Source organism: Mixophyes fleayi, chromosome 12 (assembly GCF_038048845.1).
Source record: "Mixophyes fleayi isolate aMixFle1 chromosome 12, aMixFle1.hap1, whole genome shotgun sequence".
NCBI classification, from domain to species: Eukaryota; Metazoa; Chordata; class Amphibia; order Anura; family Limnodynastidae; genus Mixophyes; species Mixophyes fleayi.
The window spans coordinates 14,507,117-14,527,808 of NC_134413.1; the positions used below are offsets into that span (position 1 = coordinate 14,507,117).

The 20,692-nt window shown below is 42.3% G+C and overlaps 2 protein-coding genes across 5 annotated transcripts in view; both read right to left on the bottom strand.

Moving 5' to 3' along the window:
* CDKL1 (cyclin dependent kinase like 1) overlaps window positions 1-1,147 on the bottom strand; it is a 29,219-nt gene extending 28,072 nt beyond the window's left edge. The window contains exon 1 of one of the 3 annotated variants that reach the window (XM_075192626.1): window positions 1,113-1,147. The gene's annotated coding sequence lies outside the window, so the exon portion shown is untranslated. The other 2 variants (XM_075192627.1, XM_075192625.1) reach the window with 2 other exon arrangements.
* Window positions 1,148-11,964: 10,817 nt separating this feature from the next.
* MAP4K5 (mitogen-activated protein kinase kinase kinase kinase 5) overlaps window positions 11,965-20,692 on the bottom strand; it is a 64,605-nt gene continuing 55,877 nt past the window's right edge. For both annotated transcript variants that reach the window (XM_075192435.1, XM_075192434.1), the window contains exons 23-32: window positions 19,503-19,505; window positions 19,297-19,411; window positions 18,941-18,999; window positions 17,755-17,858; window positions 16,443-16,620; window positions 16,289-16,357; window positions 15,974-16,066; window positions 15,809-15,879; window positions 15,036-15,091; window positions 11,965-14,666 (exon numbers count right to left, since the gene is read on the bottom strand). In XM_075192435.1, coding sequence (XP_075048536.1) covers window positions 14,579-14,666; window positions 15,036-15,091; window positions 15,809-15,879; window positions 15,974-16,066; window positions 16,289-16,357; window positions 16,443-16,620; window positions 17,755-17,858; window positions 18,941-18,999; window positions 19,297-19,411; window positions 19,503-19,505 — 836 coding nt within the window. In that variant the 3' untranslated portion in view covers window positions 11,965-14,578. The remainder of the gene's footprint in view (window positions 14,667-15,035; window positions 15,092-15,808; window positions 15,880-15,973; window positions 16,067-16,288; window positions 16,358-16,442; window positions 16,621-17,754; window positions 17,859-18,940; window positions 19,000-19,296; window positions 19,412-19,502; window positions 19,506-20,692) is intronic.

The following is a 20,692-nucleotide window of genomic DNA, read 5'->3' on the forward strand; positions in this document are numbered from 1 at the left end:
ATTCAACCTGTCATTTCCAACATTTATTAACAGTCAGTTAAACTTATAAAATATTTCTAGCAACCTGAATTTTGTTACTGACACATCAATGTGTAACTCCAACATTTCTCCAAAAATGTACAGCAAACCTAGGATACATGTTCAGGAATGTAGGACAAATATCATATTGTAATGTCATAAGTCTCTTATTATACTGATTTCTGTTCTGTATTGAGCTGTCAAATGTTTGCTGTCACTAAAACCACAATGAGGGACCAATGAGACCTTTCACTTCAAAGTTTTATAGGGAACTAAAAATATATTAGAGAACGACTCAATAAAATACACATACATTAATAATGTCATTAATTAACTGTTATGAACTCAGGTCACAGAATGCAATTAAATGATCTTATTATTTGGCTGCACTAACTCAATAGCAATTGTAAAGCGCTACGGAATTTGCTGGCGCTATATAAATAAATGATGATGATGATAGCAATAACTCATAATTGAGTCAAGCACATTAAACAGAATGATGCAAACGTGACTTTTATTAAAGTAAAATATATAAATAATAAACGCATGTGGCAGCACCAGAAAATTGGAATATTTAGAATGGCTATGATTCTGCACAATAGACATAGTGCATGCAGTGTACTAAGAGTATCTTGTTATAAGGAAATGACAACATACAATGTAGTAAATATACATACTTTAAGATAAGGTTACACACAGCAATGCATTGTGATGTACATAATATACAGTTATAGCAGTCTCTCCCCTACACAGGGCACTGCACATTCCCAGCAGTCTCTCACCTGCACAGGGCACTGCACACTCCTGGCAGTCTCTCACCTGCACAGGGCACTGCACACTCCTGGCAGTCTCTCACCTGCACTGCACACTCCTGGCAGTCTCTCACCTGCACAGGGCACTGCACACTCCTGGCAGTCTCTCACCTGCACAGGGCACTGCACACTCCTGGCAGTCTCTCACCTGCACTGCACACTCCTGGCAGTCTCTCACCTGCACTGTACACTCCTGGCAGTCTCTCACCTGCACAGGGCACTGCACACTCCTGGCAGTCTCTCACCTGCACAGGGCACTGTACACTACTGGCAGTCTCTCACCTGCACAGGACACTGCAGTCAGTCTCTCTCTCTCTCTTCCACTGACTCTTCTGCTCACAGACAGAGGACTGCACTACCCAGCCTGGCCGTCTCCACAGCAACATTAGACCCGCCTTCGGAACACGCAGCCAATCAGCGGCTGCTGCCTCTCTCCCGCCTCTGGGGTAACATTCTGTTCTGTAACTCAGCCAGTTTCCCCTCAGTATGAGGCATCCTGTGATGCTGGTCACACATGTGTGTATGTGCTGTAGGTCCACTGGTAACATGGACAGGTGTGCTGCTGGTTACACATGTATGTGCTGCAGGTCATACATATATGTGTTGCTGGTAACATGGACAGGTGTGCTGCTGCTTGGGTGTTCCAGTTTTCTACCATTCACGTCATTAATACATATGCATTAAAACAAAAGACAGTAAACATACATTTCATTCATCAGTGAGAAATAAATATGTCAGTAAAATGCAGATTTCCCCATTTGCCCAGTATGTCAGTAATTGACACATGATGTATAGGTACAACATGGAAGATGTCAGGGTTATGGAAGGTCTCTCCCTCACATACTCTTAATGACCGTATGATGTTAGTGTCAGTTATTCTCTGCTCTACACTTACTGGCAGTGGCAGCTGTAGGAGTTGTAGCCTCCTTGTTAGTGATTTTCACACTTAATCTAAATACACCTGACATTTCCATTTATTTCAACAATACTGTAGATTATGATACAATAAAATTGCTCGTTCTCAGACACCATATTGCCTTTGAAGTCTGCATTAAAACAACTTGAACAGCCCTCTTAGAAGTTATCAGCTATGATAATACAAAACTCATTTTAGTCAGTGTAAGTTTGCAAACCTCCTCCTTAGATTACCTGGACCTCTTCCTTCTCTGTTACACTTATGGAGACATTTTGGTACAATATAACATTTTTACAGACCTGCATTTTTACTTTATTCTGTTTTTGTGTGTTTGTATAAAGTACTGACCCAATGCCTTGTGCAACTGTTTGTGAGCCTGTAAGGGTGTTATATAAAATAGAACATTAGTCTTATAATGTTCAGGAGAACAATTGCCAAATCATCCCTTCAATAAGCAGACACATGGATTAGTAAAGATGCCTTGCAATTATGTCTATTTCTAAAGGAGAGTAAACACTAATGCAATTATTGTGCAGATCACACAATAAACAACCGTTTGGTCAGATATTGCAAGAGTGCGTATGCTCCCACGATCATGTTGAATCTTACCAAAACACATCGCATCTGTTGATTTGGTTTTATAAACTTCCTAAAAATCACGATCAACGATGTCGGGCACCTGTGGCAGTGTGTACGCACTCAGGACCAGCAGTGCAGGCAGATCTCTGTAGAGTGTGCAGTCAGAATCTTTTGTGCAGATGGTTGTGAGAGATGAAGACTTTCAATCGTTACAGAAATCGCATCTGAAGGAAAATCATATTTCCCAACTTTGGCAAGACACAACAACGTCACGCGATAAAAACGTTAAAATGTTAATTTATCATTATAACTTTGTTAAAAGATTTAACATTTTAACGTTTTTTATTGCATGACGCTGTTGTGTAATAGATAAAGGATGCCTCGTCAACATGTTCATAACATTTTCTCAACACTATAATGGACTCTATAAATAATATTTAAAAGTGATAAGGTTATAGTGTTTACCAAAATTTTGATACCTGAGGTTACAAACTTCTGATTTAGAAAATATTTGTTATTATTTGCAGTAAGAAATAAATGACAAACAGATCATAGTGTATCCGGGTGCTTCGGTTTCCTCCCACACTCCAAAAACATACTGGTAGGTTAATTGGCTGCTATCAAATTGATCCTAGTCTGTCTGTCTGTGTTTGTCTGTCTGTCTCTATGTGTGTGTGTGTGTGTGTTAGGGAATTTAGACTGTAAGCTCCAATGGGGCAGGGATTGATGTGAGTGTGTTCTCTGTACAGCGCTGCGGAATCAGTGGTGCTATATAAATTAATGGTGATGATGATCATCATAGTGTATTTAAAAGTGAAATGATCGATTTACATATGAAGAGTTTGAAGTGAATCCAGGTAACGAGTACAAATTTGCACCTGGACAAAGCATTGTGATGCCAGGGTTGGAAATGCAATTTTTAAATTTTTTTTGCATTCAAGTAATGTACTGTCTGCTTTTGCTTGTAGCACACAAATACTGACAGCTTTATCTTTAAACTGAGGTTTAGAGTTGAGCTAGGACACCCCCCTCCAACTCTAAATCTGTCTGCACATTTTAAATCCCACCTTCCTTCCCTGCCAATGCAGGACAATGTTGGCAAGATGAAAAATTGCATCTTTGAGGGCCTAACTTGCAACGGGGCAAAACAATTACAGCTCTATCTCACATATATCTTTATCTGCTCCAATTGTGTGGTATGGTCAGTATTGCTCGTCACTATCCTCTGACAGGTTTCATCCAATAACAGTAAACCTTCCAGAGTTTCAAGTAAAGATAAATCTTTCTTACAAACTAAATGACACATTAACAAAGCTACATGATTTTTTTTCAGGGCGCAAGGTAGGAGAAAGCAATTTTTCAACTCACTTATTACTGGCGATATCAGTATGGCAAGGGCCACTTTGTTCTGATTTATAAATCACGCTTCATGCACACCGCAAAACACTTTGGTTTTGCACCAGTATAATTAGTTGGGCCGCCTGGTGTACATTAAAGTGTACGTCTAATATGGTCGCAGGAGACGCCTCCGTAATGTAGAAATGTTGCATTAAAGTCCAAACTCCCTACACTTATTTCCACCCCTTTCAAAACAAGGAGAAAAAAAAATACTGTTTTTCTCCTAAAATACTAATCACCTAATTTATGACTTAAATTAATCATGAGCAATTTTCTGCGTGTGTGTAGCTTTTTATTATATGATATAGAGTGCAGAACGGTGACTCAGTGGTTAGCACTTCTGCCTCACAGCACTGGGGTCATGAGTTCAATTCCCAACCATGGCCTTATCTGTGTGGAGTTTGTATGTTTTCCCTGTGTTTGTGTGGGTTTCCTCCCACATTTCAAAAACATACTGGTAGGTTAATTGGCTGCTATCAAATTGACCTTAGTCTCTCCGTCTGTGTCTGTGTGTATGTTAGTGAATTTAGATTGTAAGCTCCAGTGGGGCAGGGACTGATGTGAGTGAGTTCTCTGTACAGCGCTGCGGAATTAGTGGCGCTATATAAATAGCTGATGATGAGTGCACCTAGATACATGCTTCTCCACCAAACGCAACATGGAGGAGAAAAATAAAATTATAGGACCAGTCCTGACGAGCACCAGGTCTGAGCTGGTACAAAATTTAAATCATTGTACTGTGCGGAAATGGCCGTGTGCCATAAACTCCTCTAATAATCCTCCCTCTACACCTTCTTATCTCATATGAATAATCTGGTTCCGTAAACGAAACTTCATTTTTGCACTGATCTGAAAACTAGGCCCACTGCTACTCCTCCTCTGTACTTTACAAGGACCGCCCTCTGTCTGTCTAACTCCTCCCAGTGGCTCGTCCAAACTTCCACGCCTCCACAAACAGCGCCATCTTGCTGTGCAAATCAATGTGGTTTAGCAGAAATCCAGGCACACGTCTGACTGAACGTTCTCATACCCCTAAAATATGGCTATATAGCAGCGAAGAGAAGCTCACTTCCATTGTTTGTATATTTTACATTATTTTAATGTAGTAATTAAAAAAAAAAGTTCAGACATAAATGGTGGCATTTGGTTTATGAAGGGATCTTAATTGTATTCACTACGTTTACTTTGGGACAAGCGTAGGTACTAGATTGCCGTTACTAAATTGAGCAATTGGTTTCAATCTGATCTTTTAACAAAAATGAACGTCCAAATATTTCCATCTCAGTCATTCAACTACGTCTACAAATTTTGGGGCCTGGCTACCTGGTATCCGATAATTTCTTAAACACAGTGATAGTTGTTATTGAAATGTTTGTATTGAATGACAAGATCTGCATGTGTGGGGCCAACTACTGCAAACCTCCCAACATTTCCAGATACAAAGGGGTATAGCAACCAGATTATAGTTATCATTTGTTTAGTTCATTCTACAAAATGACAGCTAGAATCTGATTGGTTGCTATAGGCAACATCTCCACTTTTTCAAACCCGCAGCTTAGTAAATATTCCCCAAAGAGATATTTTTATATAGTCTCAGACAAAAATTAGGAAGGGAAGAGAGTTTGGGACCAAAAGAGGGATAGTTGTAAATTAAGTTATTTGAACAGGACTATAGGAATAGACACAATTGCATATCTTGTCTTATCTTAAAGCTTTAGCTTGTTGAGTCATATAATTGCAAACGCTGTTCCCCTCAGTATGTGTCTTTCATGCTCTTGTCCATATAATTACTTGGAAAATGTGTCACTAATTGGAATCCAGGCACCACCGCTTGTTCACAGGTTCAGATGGACAAATTGTGTTCAGGAAATTATTCCAATTACCAGTGCGACACATTGCCTGAAGCATCACTAATGAAGAAACGAATCCCAGAAGTCTTGTTTTATACATCCAGGAAACGATTAATGATGTTTGTAAGGTTCTAAATCCCCGTGGTGACTACAGGGGGTGCAAACCGTGTCGGAATGATGTCACTACCTGCAATATACACAAATCACCAGCCAACGCAATTCCTGTCAAAGGGAGTATATGACTATATAGAGTATATGATGATATATACTGTGCTTGTTTGATTAGCCCGTCTCACCTGGAATATATATATATATAATCAAACAGCATTTTGCTTAATATGTTGTAAAAAATAGAACATAATCTTCTTTACAAAAATGTCACATATAATCGTTCAAGCCACTGAGTGTATATGGTGATATAAATCTGTTTAATGCTCTTAAGTTGGGTGTTAAAGTAGACAGTTCACAACTACATTTGAGAGCTGGAGACATTGAATAATAAATTTGTGAGGTTATAGGGTTCAGTGGACAGGAAGGAGAGTGGGATAAGAAGAGAGTAAAGTCTTCATCTACTGAATATAGTACTTGATGTTAAAGTTCATCATCATCATCACCATTTATTTATATAACGCCACTAATTCCGCAGCGCTGTACAGAGAACGCACTCATATCAGTCCCTGCCCCATTGGGGCTTACAGTCTAAATTCCGTAACATACACACAGACAGAGAGAGAGACAGAGAGAGAGACAGAGAGAGCCTAGAGTAAATTTTTGATAGCAGCCAATTAACCTACTAGTAGGTTTTTGGAGTGTGGGAGGTAACCAGAGCACCAGGAGGAAACCCACGCAAACACAGGGAGAACATACAAACTCCTCACAGATAAGGCAATGGTCGGGAATTGAACTCATGACCCCAGTGCTGTAAGGCAGAAGTGCTAACCACTGAGCCACTGTGCTGTCCTTAAGTTAGCAGTTTTACTTGCCCAAATTACTTAAATGGGAAGAACCTATTGAGTAAATTAAGGAAGAGAGATCTCCAGGATCTGGCTAGATACAGTGAATCTGAATGAATGCTTAATACGACTGCTGACTGGAGTTAGTTGTTGCATAGTATTCATTATTGAGGTGGAAAGGATTGGATACTCTATGGTTGGTCTTGGGTAATTGGGAATTAGGTTGGGTAGACACTACGGGTTTTTCAGCCAACTATTAGGCCAATCAAATGATAACGCATTAGGTATGCGCTGCAACAATGAACATTTATCATATTGTTTCATTTAATTTTTAAACTGGACTAAAAATGTTGTTCGACGATGGAACGGTGTTATTCTAATCCTGCAGCGTGTATGCACTCAGGACCGGCAGAGTCAGGATGTTTTTAGCTGATGGTTATGACAGATGAAGAGAACAGATCTGAAGGTAAATCGTATTTAGCATGTACGCATTAATCCGCAGGCCAATCAGGACATGGGCATAGTATTTGTGATTGTGTATGGAAGGGTAATCTATGATGGCAGTCTGGGCAGTTTCTGGTAGGTAGGAATGGTACATATGACCAAGTCGTAGGTTCCGGCCAACCCAAACCTCTTACTGAACTTACCAATGAAAGTAGCGTTAAGTTACAATTTTTTATTCCAAGGTCCTTGCATTGGAGAGCTTTGCATTTAACTGTTGTAAATAGTGAAGGCATCTGGACACAGGATAAGCTTTGTAAAATGGATGGTGGTTATCATATACTCTTTGCCAACTGTAGATTGTCTACTATATTGTTTTCCATTCTCGGAGCATGGCAAGGGGTAGTGCCAAGCTAGCGTAGGCTATTAGGTGTTGGGTAGCTAAGGAATATTCAACGAATAGTGGAAAATTTTCTATGTTCATAGGTTAAGGTTATGAGTGGCGGCTGGTTTATAGAAAGTCTAGAGGTTATGACTCATGCTATAAGCAAATTCAGTTAGGTTGATTTGGCTACGGAGATGGAGCGACTTGGCAGGGCTTTAAATCTTGGTCTGGACGTGGCTCAATTCTCTCAAATGAAGGAGTAGGCTTGGCAGGTGTTCGTTGATGGTGAAAGGTGTCTCTTATGTAATGTGTACAATAAGCTTGAATTTATTGGGCAACGAAATTAGTGATATATGAAATAGATGCACTTCTCTCAAGGGATGGCTAATTTTGGTAATAAACCTTGGCTTGAAAATGTGGTATAACACTATTAGTAGGTATTGTCAGGAACAATATTACAAAACATAAAAAAAAGAAGATATGGGACTGGCGCTTGTAGTTGTCCCATTGCTCAGATTTCTCTTGATTTACATTTACAAAGCAGTTTACATGTCTGATCACAAACGTGCAACTGGAAAACCATTTATAGTGGGGTAGGTGTCTCATACATAACAGTTTAGAATTTGGTATTGGCATCTTATGTGATAATTGGGAGGTTGGGAGTTCAGGCAATGTTACATGTTGATCTGTCAATTCAATAACTGGTCTAGTGCAAATCATACTTGCCGAGACTCCCTGAAATAGGGGTGATCTCCCTCACTCCCTGAAGAGTCTGGCATTCTCCCTGATGCTGAGCCAGTACAAGACGTGATTGGCTTCGCCATCTATGGCATGATGACACTGTTCAGAAATTGTGTCCTATGTCCATGTATTGATGCCTATGGAGGTGGCCATTTTCACAGAGACCAAGATTTAATCAAAGACTGACAGGTAAGACAACATGACTTCAGTAACGGAGACAGAAATGGAAGAGACACTTCAGTCTCTAGAGATTCATTAGCTGCTTTTCTTTAACGCATAGTTGCCTACCCTCCTAGAATGTCCGGGAGAGTCTGGGAGACCTCCCGGGAGAGCAGGGCAACCTCCTGGTTTTCACCCCCGCAATAGATGTGGCGGGGCTTAATCGTGTAGTCGAAGCCCCAAAAATGATGTGATTCCTTAAGCCCCCACATGCCCACCTCCCCCGGGATCTCCCTGAAGCCAAAGAGGAAAAGTTGGCAAGTATGGTGTAAATTGGATTTGGCCATTTAGTATGGCTAATGTTATCCAGGAGCAGAGTAAATTGGCACCCTTCTCTAAAAGCGTGGACTAAATTGATCCGAGTCGTTGGCGGGAGTGCGGTATTTGAGACTTCCCATGGTCTTGTCTGTGGTATTTGGTGAATAAGCTAAACCAGGTAGATTTACTTAACTGTTGCCATTTTATCTGATTTTGGGGTTAATATGGTAAATGGTGTAAGAAAGCACCACAAAAGCAATGTTTTAAATCCGACTACATGCAGATGAACTGAGGCATATCACACAAGGTAATTTAATGTACAGATATATGATCTCACATTTTAGAAAAGTGTTTGGAAACACTGTCCTCTGGGACCAGATATTAGGAGGCAAATGATTAAAAATAAATGTCTGTAGACAAAATTTCTTTTCAAAAACATCCTTAGCCCAAATAAGTGAAAGCTAATATAACCAAAATTTAGAATCCAGGCTTTTGTAAGATTCATTAAACACACATCAACTTTGCATTTGTGAGATATCCCCTCATTTATTTATAAATACTATGGTGGGTATTAAATTGTTAGCGAGTTCGCTAAAATACTCGCGCTCGAAAAATATTACCATTAATACGGTAATTACTCGCTGGATTTCAGCTCGCAGCTCCCTGAAATCCAGCGAGTAAATTACCGTATTAACTGTATTATTCCTTAGAATAACAAGAGCAGCACTAAAAACCAAACAGAAAAAACGGAATATGGATGCTCCGTTAGTACGATGTGACTTTAGTTATTTTACTATTTTAGTCAATTGCTTTGTAAGTGCACATGGGAAGGCAAATATATATTTTATTTCATATGGATGGAGACAGTTCAGATCCACGCCAGCCGTAATGGTAGTTTATATACAGGTATATCCTACCCTCAATAACTTATTTTATAGTTTGTTGTATCTACCTGACCTACAATGTACATTTATTTTATACCAATACTAGCTTTGTATAGACAATACTTATCCATGTAGACATGTAATGTAATCACATGATAGGGGCGCCCCCTACTGGTTGAGCAAAAAAAAAGAATGCAGGTCTTATGCTGTTTGATGCAGTAAAAAAAAAAATAATCAAACACTTGGAATATAGTCCGTGGCACGTTAGATATTTTGTGCATAAGTTATCATTTATCAACAATGGTTTTATGTTGCGTCAGTGAAATTGTACAATTTAACAATTCTTAAATGGCAGATGTTTTGTGAAGTGATTCTACCAGATTACATTTCAGTCTCAAACCACAGACCATAAGCTGGAGTAAAACACATCTATATAATGAAAATCAGGACTAGTCCAGGTCATAAGCAAGTAGAGCAGTCTTTGGCATCGTGTGGATCGGTCTGCTGCTACTGTGGTTAATCATAAAAATATACCGCTATATTTATGAATAACTTAACAATCCATGTCTGCCTAGCGCCAGACACGGGGGGCAGTGTTATTCCCTGCCTAGCGCCAGACACGCGGGCAGTGTTATTCCTTGCCCAGCGCAGGACACGGGGGGCAGTGTTATTCCCTGCCTAGCGCAGGACACGGGGGCAGTGTTATTCCCTGCCTAGCGCAGGACACGGGGGCAGTGTTATTCCCTGCCTAGCGCAGGACACGGGGGCAGTGTTATTCCCTGCCTAGCGCAGGACACGGGGGCAGTGTTATTCCCTGCCTAGCGCAGGACACGGGGGCAGTGTTTTTCCCTGCCTAGCGCAGGACACGGGGGCAGTGTTTTTCCCTGCCTAGCGCAGGACACGGGGGCAGTGTTTTTCCCTGTCTAGCGCAGGACACGGGGGCAGTGTTATTCCCTGCCTAGCGCAGGACACGGGGGCAGTGTTATTCCCTGCCTAGCGCAGGACACGGGGGCAGTGTTATTCCCTGCCTAGCGCAGGACACGGGGGCAGTGTTATTCCCTGCCTAGCGCAGGACACGGGGGCAGTGTTTTTCCCTGCCTAGCGCAGGACACGGGGGCAGTGTTATTCCCTGCCTAGCGCAGGACACGGGGGCAGTGTTATTCCCTGCCTAGCGCAGGACACGGGGGCAGTGTTATTCCCTGCCTAGCGCAGGACACGGGGGCAGTGTTATTCCCTGCCTAGCGCAGGACACGGGGGCAGTGTTATTCCCTGCCTAGCGCAGGACACGGGGGCAGTGTTTTTCCCTGCCTAGCGCAGGACACGGGGGCAGTGTTTTTCCCTGCCTAGCGCAGGACACGGGGGCAGTGTTTTTCCCTGCCTAGCGCAGGACACGGGGGCAGTGTTTTTCCCTGCCTAGCGCAGGACACGGGGGCAGTGTTTTTCCCTGCCTAGCGCAGGACACGGGGGCAGTGTTTTTCCCTGCCTAGCGCAGGACACGGGGGCAGTGTTTTTCCCTGTCTAGCGCAGGACACGGGGGCAGTGTTATTCCCTGCCTAGCTAGCGCAGGACACGGGGGCAGTGTTATTCCCTGCCTAGCGCAGGACACGGGGGCAGTGTTATTCCCTGCCTAGCGCAGGACACGGGGGCAGTGTTATTCCCTGCCTAGCGCAGGACACGGGGGCAGTGTTTTTCCCTGCCTAGCGCAGGACACGGGGGCAGTGTTTTTCCCTGCCTAGCGCAGGACACGGGGGCAGTGTTTTTCCCTGCCTAGCGCAGGACACGGGGGCAGTGTTTTTCCCTGCCTAGCGCAGGACACGGGGGCAGTGTTTTTCCCTGCCTAGCGCAGGACACGGGGGCAGTGTTATTCCCTGCCTAGCGCAGGACACGGGGGCAGTGTTATTCCCTGCCTAGCGCAGGACACGGGGGCAGTGTTATTCCCTGCCTAGTGCAGAACACGGGGCAGTGTTATTCCCTGCCTAGTGCAGGACACGGGGGCAGTGTTATTTCCTGCCTAGTGCAGAACACGGGGCAGTGTTATTCCCTGCCTAGTGCAGGACACGGGGGCAGTGTTATTTCCTGCCTAGCGCAGGACACGGGGGCAGTGTTTTTCCCTGCCTAGCGCAGGACACGGGGGCAGTGTTATTCCCTGCCTAGTGCAGGACACGGGGGCAGTGTTATTCCCTGCCTAGCGCAGGACACGGGGGCAGTGTTATTCCCTGCCTAGTGCAGAACACGGGGCAGTGTTATTCCCTGCCTAGTGCAGGACACGGGGGCAGTGTTATTTCCTGCCTAGTGCAGAACACGGGGCAGTGTTATTCCCTGCCTAGTGCAGGACATGGGGGCAGTGTTATTTCCTGCCTAGCGCAGGACACGGGGGCAGTGTTTTTCCCTGCCTAGCGCAGGACACGGGGGCAGTGTTATTCCCTGCCTAGTGCAGGACACGGACCGATGTGTATGAAGAATAGTTATATCTGCAATCTAACATTAAGTGAAAAACAATTACAAGAAAATAAAACATTAGCATACTTTATTTCAGGTTTTCTCAGAACACATGTAAAACAATCCTTGGCAATAAACAATACAATGGAGATGCTTTAAAAAAAATGAGCGTTACTGGAACCCTTTGGTGACATTTTGTTATACAGGGAAAACCTTCCCCATTAATAGCTATAGGTGGGCTGTGTGTCATCATTATTACAGGCAGCGGGAAACAAGGCAATAGGAAAAAAACAAAACAGAACAGATGCTTTGGTTAGAAAAATGTTGTGCAATTTTGTATGTGTATTTGGTAAGAGAACACTGCCGTTATTATACACGCTCTCTGGGTCATTTATGAACTGCAAAAGAGTAACACGCAAAGCAAAATATATTTTGTGAGGTCACACACCTTGTATTACGGCATTAGTGCATTATGGCATTAGTGCATTATCTGCAGGGGTACAAACGTTTGTACTTGCCAATGCGTGGCGTTGAACACACCCCATTTTGTGGGATATGATTATTTAAACAACACAATTCATGCTTCCCCATCAGATCCCAATTCAAGCTATGCAATAAAAAGCTTCAAGCTATTATGGGGTTTTAACGAAGACCGTGAAACAGGCATGTGGCTTAACATGCGCTGGACAAATAAGGAGGCGCATTTTCATGCACAAAGCAGCATTGCACAAATTTTGCGATTCTTAAATGAGCCAGGATAAACGTATTAGTCACTTTTTGCTAAAATTTCTGTATTTCAGCGGCAATATTGGCGGTGGACACCCCTTCATTAGCAACGGTAAACAGTTGGCTACAAACAAACTTTGCTTTTGCTAATAGTTCCAAGAGGGTATTAATACTAGAACATAATTCCTAATCTGTGACACAGCAGCTAGGAAGGGCAATCATTAAAAAAAGACTACAAAATTGTTATAAAATAGGAATTACCAAAACCCCTTTAGTCTCTTATCAAGTTAAGAAGTTGCGTTTGAATATGTAACTTACTGAGAATTCAGATACTAATATCTAACATGTCAGACCTATTTGGCCGTCAAGCACGGCTTGGTGTAGGATATATCGGATCACGTATCAAACATTTGGCAATTTAGTTGGAAAATCTCTCCTGATATGTATTTGACATTGTATATATATAACTTTTCACATAATTGCTCCAGTCTTGTTTTGATACAGTCCCCTTTTAAGTCCATTCTGTATTTGCTTTGCAAAATGCATTCGCAACAAATTAAAATGAGCGGAATAAGGCACTAGCACTAAAATAGAATACACATTACAGTTCCCTATACAACGGAAAAAAAAAACAGAGATACAATCTGCTGCAAACATCCTATCAATTAGCAGATATATTACCCACTCAAGCAGATGATTATTAATAAATAAGAATAAAAATGTTCTATCTTACAGAAGGCAGAAGAAAGATTTGACTTCAGAGGCTCTCTACGTAGATATGAATTGACCTGTAACGTCACTACCTTGGCATACAACGTTAGGAATTGGTACATCTGCCAGGATATGATCTTAGTGATGCAACACAACATTGGGCACATTGGGCTACACCTTAGCCAAGCTGGCATGGCGTATACATTGTCACAGTGAGGGTTTATTGGGCAATGAATATGTAACAGCACAAACAAGGTGGGGCTTATTTTGCAATTTGGCCATATACATCTTAAGGCAAACTTCACAGATAAAGGCTTCAGAGTCGCATTGCTATATGGCAGCAGGGAGGGATTTAGCTTGGTCTGCTTTAGAATGATCCGTTTGTGGGGAGACACACATTTACCTTACAAATGTGTGTAATGGTCATCCAATCATTGGAAAAGCAATAAATAAATCTAAATTAGTTATCCAAATCTGCATGTCTGTAGCCAGCATAACAAGACGGCTCTACACAGCTATGTGTGTTGATTTTGGGACTAAAAGTTTAATTAAACATAAAATAAAAAAAAAAATTGACAACCCTTTATATCCCTTAAGCTCCGAAATAATTAGCGTTTCTTGTATAAAAATTGAGAACAAATGATTTTCAGGATGTACCTTTAGATAGCGAAGGTAAAACTAGCTTATATGGGTCTGACATGAGTAACAAATAGAGTGTTCTAACTAACGAGGGTGTGGGAGTAGAATTTCAAAAGGGTTAATTGAAAGCATATATTTAGAGACACCAAGTCAGATCTACCGATCGGGAAGTCGGAGGCACTGCGGTAAGCTACAGTCTATGTCGAATAGAAAAGTCGGCCCGTTATTGGCATTTCCTCCGGCGATGGCAAAAACAAGAGAACATTTCAAGGCACCCCTCCATCTTTTCGTAGCCCTTCGTTCCCCCCACCCCCTTCCACTGATCATAAAGGGGCTGTGTGTCACAGCTTTTTATTAAGCAACCAAATAAAAACCCAACACCACACAGTGGTGACAGTTAGACCCAGCTGCTTCCAGCAGCACAAAGAAAAAAAAAAAAGATAAAAACAAGAGTTCTACCAAATAATACAGACACAATAAAAAATAAAAAAAAATACATGTTGAGCCGCAATCCAACTTGTAGTTAGGAGTCCCAAAGAGAAGAAGTTTTATGATGGAATTTATATTCCTATGTCATGTGTGTCATACTAACACCGGACTGCTAAGTGACTAGTAGCTGTTTTCGTGCCCGGCCAAGATGTACAGGTTGCTGTGAGCGGTGGGGTTCGATGTCGGCCTGCTCTCCAAAACAACGACCCTGTGAACAGACAAAGACACGCATGACATCGGAACTGCGAGCATTCTATTCCAGGCATTGCCAATATACAGTGGAAGTGGCCTTCCATTCACAGGAATGCAGACTACCAAATTACTAAGAACTAGTGACATCACCGAAGCAGTGTCTCCACTACTCCCTAGTAACGCACATTGATAGCCTGCATTTCAAGGAATATTGGTTCACCCCATGAGCCGATCAGTAACGTCAGTGTGAATTGACAGACGGTTTTCTTAATATACAAGTAGAGAGCATTGTAGTACATTGATGTGCAGGGCTCTCTTGCTAAATTGGGATTCAAAAACACTTTTGCTGGCTACAGCACCCTCTTGTAGTAAGACTGAGAAGTACCTGTCTGATCCTAATAGACGGAAGACTCTGGATTCATCAGAAATCTCCTGTGTAACCTAAAATAAAGCAAAAAAGAGGTATTAATCTACAACAAAGGTGAGAAGATTTAATCTATTTATACACACTAAGATAGAAAACACATCTGTTTGTTTATACATCTGCATTATTTTATTTTGACAAGAGAAATGGATTTTAACTTATTGATAAAAAACTTTATTCTGAGGCCAATGGGGAACACAGACACCTCCTTAGAAGGTAGGGTGCAATTTCAAATGAAAGTTTAGGCTCCTTTAAAGTTCACCCCTCAAACAAGAGCATTATCTGCAACAAGAAACCTAAATAGGAAGAAAACAAAATCTAAAGTGAGGAAATGCAAGAAGAGAAACCAGAGTGTTTATTAGTAATTAAAGTGATGATTGTCCCCATAGCTTTCAAAGGGCTGCAACAAGTTTATGCACCCAAAACGCAGAAATCACTTGTATTATAGTTAAAAATAATGAACAGTGAATTGAGGATTTCTGTAAACTGGACAATTGTATCTGCTCGTAGATCGTTACAGGTTTGCAAAGAGCATCACCCTAAAAGGCACAGCATCCCCAGTTTTGAGTTCTGACGTATCGGTTAAACAGTTTCTACTTAAAGAAGTATCTAGAAGAATAGTTAATGTGATGTTTGATTTGTCTGATTTTTGTCCAGTTAGGATAACAGTAAATATAGAAAATAGCAACTGTAGTAAGATCATGTTCAGTAAAATACTACTTATATGGCCTCACCTCGTTCGATTTAAAGTTTTTCCCCTGCATGCCGTGTTTCCAGAACGCCAACACGCTGTCCTGCAGACACACTGGAGAACAAAATTCAAGGCGTTAGGTCTCGCCTCTTGCAGTTATGCCGCGGGCGTATTAATGTATCGTCACAGCCAACCTAGACACACTCACCTACAGACTCAATGTGAAACTTAAAGCTCAATTCTGAGGCCAGTTTTCGACTTGATTTAAGTTTTCCCTGAAGGTTGACTATTTTCACGTAATCTGAAAATAAAAAAAAGAACAAAGAAGTCAGTAAATACAAATACACAAAACCACAATCCTGCAACAAGATGATGAAGATAAGCCCTCCCCAGCGTGAATCCCACCGCTACCCTCCCCAGCGTGAATCCCACCGCTACCCTCCTCAACATGAATACGAGAACGTTGAACACAGTGAGATTTCCCGCTAGAAGCACGACACTGATGAAATTCTATTAGACTTACGTTCTAGGCAGACCAAGACTGTGTCTCTCTCCAGCTGTGTCACATGTATAGCATCAATCTGGTGACCCTCTGCAGAGACAAGGAAGAATGAACTATACAGTAGGTCATGTAAGTTACCAATAATGAAGTACATGGTCTAAGAAGGACAGGTTACCTGTGCCGATCTGCGTAAACCAGGAGGAGGCCGAGCTCAGGTTAATGGTTTCAAACTGTACAACTTGATTTGTGTCTACACCTTTGCTGACGGCTACACACACCATGGGGTACTCCTGCTCCGGGATTACCAGCATTTCAAACACTTTCAGGGGACTTGGAAGGGGGAAGTCAAAGTGCTGGAAGACAAGACGTTTACAGAGAGATGATCATAACAGACACATGGACCTCATGACCAAGCAAAAGTGATGTTATGTGACTACCTTTGCGGAAATACAAAATATAATAGAGTGGGTGGTCCTAAAGTGATAAGAAGATGGGACTTTGAAGTGACATTTCACCATGAGCATTGTCAAGTAGATCCATAAATCTAAACACTGATTGAATTATTGGGGCAGCACCGAGCACCGTGAAGTGGACGGGTAACTTTAAAGGCACTCGGTGGACAAAGAGGTGACATATAGGCGCAGTTGTTTAAATAAATAGGCACACTGAAGTGTGTTCTTCGTGGGGGATTATTCTGGGCACCCACCCCCCTGTGGCCTATGGAGCCACGGGAGGCGGGTGCCCTCTGTGGCCTATCTGCACTTCATGAAGAAGCCTGTGTGACCATTCTGTTAGGGCAAGAGGTCCATAAAGTTTTAACTCTACAGCGACCAGACGCCCCCCCCCCCCGCTTCCTCTACACCGACCAGACGCCCCCCCTTCCTCTACACCGACCAGACGGCCCCCCCTTCCTCTGCACCGACCAGACGGCCCCCCCCTTCCTCTACACCGACCAGACGCCCCCCCCCTCCCCTTCCTCTACACCGACCAGACGCCACCCCCCTTCCTCTACACCGACCAGACGGCTCCCCCTTCCTCTACACGACCAGATGGCCCCCCCCCTTCCTCTACACCGACCAGACGGCCCTCCCTTCCTCTGCACCGACCAGATGGCCCCCCCCCTTCCTCTACACCGACCAGACGGCCCTCCCTTCCTCTGCACCGACCAGACGGCCCTCCCCTTCCTCTACACCGACCAGACGCCCCCCCCCTTCCTCTACACCGACCAGACGGCCCCCCCCTTCCTCTACACCGACCAGACGGCCCCCCCCCTTCCTCTACACCGACCAGACGGCCCCCCCCTTCCTCTACACCGACCACAACCCTCCCACCCCCGGCAATAATCTCCTTATGTGTTTCATACTAGACATATAAACAAACAGTCACCTTTCCCGGTAAGATGAATATTTCATGGCAGCAGACAAATATGGCTTTATTATGTTATTTATGATATAATCACAAGTAAGTAACAGAGGCATAATACAAACCCGTATCAACATGAATTTCTGCATGGGTTCATACCACTGCAACAGCACGATGCCAGAGGGCAGCGCCCCACACAGATACTTGTGTCCTGTGTACGGGTTCCTAACTGGATGGAGAGAAAGTAACATGCATTAACTTGTGCCCTGTAGGTATAACATTAAACATCGCAGTAAGAAAAGACCGGGCAATGCAGATTACGGATTGCTGTGTGAACTTGTCCTCTAATCAATAAACATTTTTTCACAGCAGAAGTAAATACAGTTGAACAAAAGTTGCGAAGGTTGTGTATATACTATCCAGCATGTAATCTGTTAATAAAATTAACCAGATTATTTCTCCAGGTCACAACAGGTGATCTGATGGTAAAATTAGCCAATTCCTTATTCTGGATTATTACACATCGTTCAGTAACGCAGGAAGAAAAACAATAACCCTTAGCAACCAATCAGATATCAGCTTTGACAATCTAGTGTAGTGAAATAAAACATACCAGATTGGTTGCTATGGGTTACAACGCAGACCCCCCCCCCCTTCCCCCACCCATAGCACAATTGGGGACATTTATGAAAACCGTTCTATGGGTAACTGTAGAAAGAGGTGTCAACCGTGTCAGCCAATCCGATTTTGTCATTTTCCTAGCATCATTTAGAGAATGAAAGCAAGCATCTGATTGGTTGCGATGTACAATGCTGCGTTTTATAAGCAGTTACCGGCAGAAAAGCTTTTAAGAATGTTCCCCAATTTACATGAACGGTGATGGCATTTGGATTTATTACTTAGCAATTTGATGCCCTTAAACTGCCATTAAATAAAGTTCAACTGTTTTTGTTGTTCTCTTTAAACTTAAGGCAACAAAAGATTGCAAAGTCTGTTCTCAACGTGTTTGCGTGGGTTTCCTCCGGGTGCTCCGGTTTCCTCCCACACTCCAAAAACATACTGGTAGGTTAATTGGCTACTATTAAATTGCCCTTAGTCTCTCTCGGTCTGTGTGTGTATGTTAGGGAATTTAGACTGTAAGCTCCAATGGGGCAGGGACTAATGTGAGTGAGTTCTCTGTACAGCGCTGCGGAATTAATGGCGCTATATAAATATATGATGATGATAGTAGATGGCCCTTGAGCTCCCACTCATGTCCGCGTTATTGTGGTGACTGTACAACTGTCCAGTGTTTACACATGAAATACTCACCAATACAGCACTTGTGGCAGCCCTTTGTGTCTGGGATCTTTGTAGTGAGGGCAAACTTTCTGGAAAACGAACAAAACAAAATATTTTGGAGCATTTTAGGACTTTTTCATTCTAATAAACTTACTTTTACTGTGATTATGGTACTTGATGTACTGTGTGGATTTATAAATATTCCCCATCATCTTTAAACAAGAATACAAATTATTTTTTAAGTTATTTGCTTTCAATCATAGGGTGGTGCTCCGTAATCACTATTACAAAACAAAATGTCAAATAAAAACGGATGTAAAAATAAAACAAAAAAAAATAAAATAAAAAATGAAACATTGGTTATCTGGAAGGTATTTTCTGCTCACCTAGGTAATATCCTATCTGGAAAGCGATGTGTTTGGATATGGGCAGCTAGGCCAGGCTTTTTGGCATGTTCAAACAGACCTATTAGATTGTGTGAATAAAGTTGCAGAGTTTTGCCTGTCAATTGAAAAACAAGATTAATGACATCTGTTCTCTATGAAAGGATAGCCACGTAATTCAATGTCCAAAACCAATGCAACATAATTACCTTCTGCGGATCAGACCAATGCGATGTCAGGATCATTTAAAAAAAAGAAAAAGAAAGAAAAGAAATTTGGTCAGAAATATTCCGCTGCAGATCGAGTTAGCAAAGTCCAAAGACACAAAGTTAATTAATTAATCTTTATGTTTCTCAATGCATATAAAAGTCAAATGGAAATTGCAATAACGTCTCCGATACTCTGAAAACTTCTACCTCTGAACTCTCAACGGCTAAAGTTTAAAGTGCTTCCAATGTCTACCCACAGCGCAGGAAGCCATTTATGAGTGAGGTCACCGTTTCTTTATATTCTCATGAATATTAAAATCACCCATTGTATGTAGGTCAATTAAATGTACTCTAACCTCATTTGTTTCCTTCATTTGTAGTTTTTGCATTAAAGTAAAAGTGAAACTATCTTTCTGCTCAATCTGTGTAAAAAAAAGACATTATGGGGGGTATTCAATTGTCCGCGGGTTCGAGCGCGGAAAAACTAATACCGTTAATACGGTAATCTCTTGCTGGATTTCAGCTCGCAGCTCCCTGAGTAAATTACCGTATTAACGTTTTTTCCGCGCACGATTACTGTAATAACGTTAATCCCGCCGACAATTGAATAGGCCCCTAAATTTTGTATCAATTCTGCCTGTATTTACATTATACGTGTAACAGGGAACAAAGCAATTCATCTCTATGTTGTGATATTCCTTCTGCGTTTTAAACTAGTCTGGACGAAATCCAAAGTTACCTGCAGTGAGGACAAGGGGGGTGCGAGTATAGATACACATATAACAGGAAATCAATCACAGGGGAAGAAACCTTTAGAAAACGGAGGTACGAGTGCCTGGATGCCAGTCTCTTGGCCACGACAGAAAGCTCTGGCAGTTGGGTGCTATTGGCATACGTATAGTGGAAGCTGCTGGGTGTGTGAAGATATTGCTGTACAGAAAGGAGGGTCAGCTCCACGTTGCCAAGTACACAGAACCAGACCTTTAATAGCGCAGGAGAGGAGCCAGAGTACTCTGTTCTCATGTCATTTATTAGCTTCTCCTGTCTTCATTGTAGTGTGTAAATGTCACACTGCGCTGGAGCTCGGCCATCTGCCATCCAACGTACCCATTATTCCTGGCACCCCTCACTGTAATAATATGACCTCTACACCCCCGGCCCGTCTCCTATCTCATGCTACTCAGCTGACA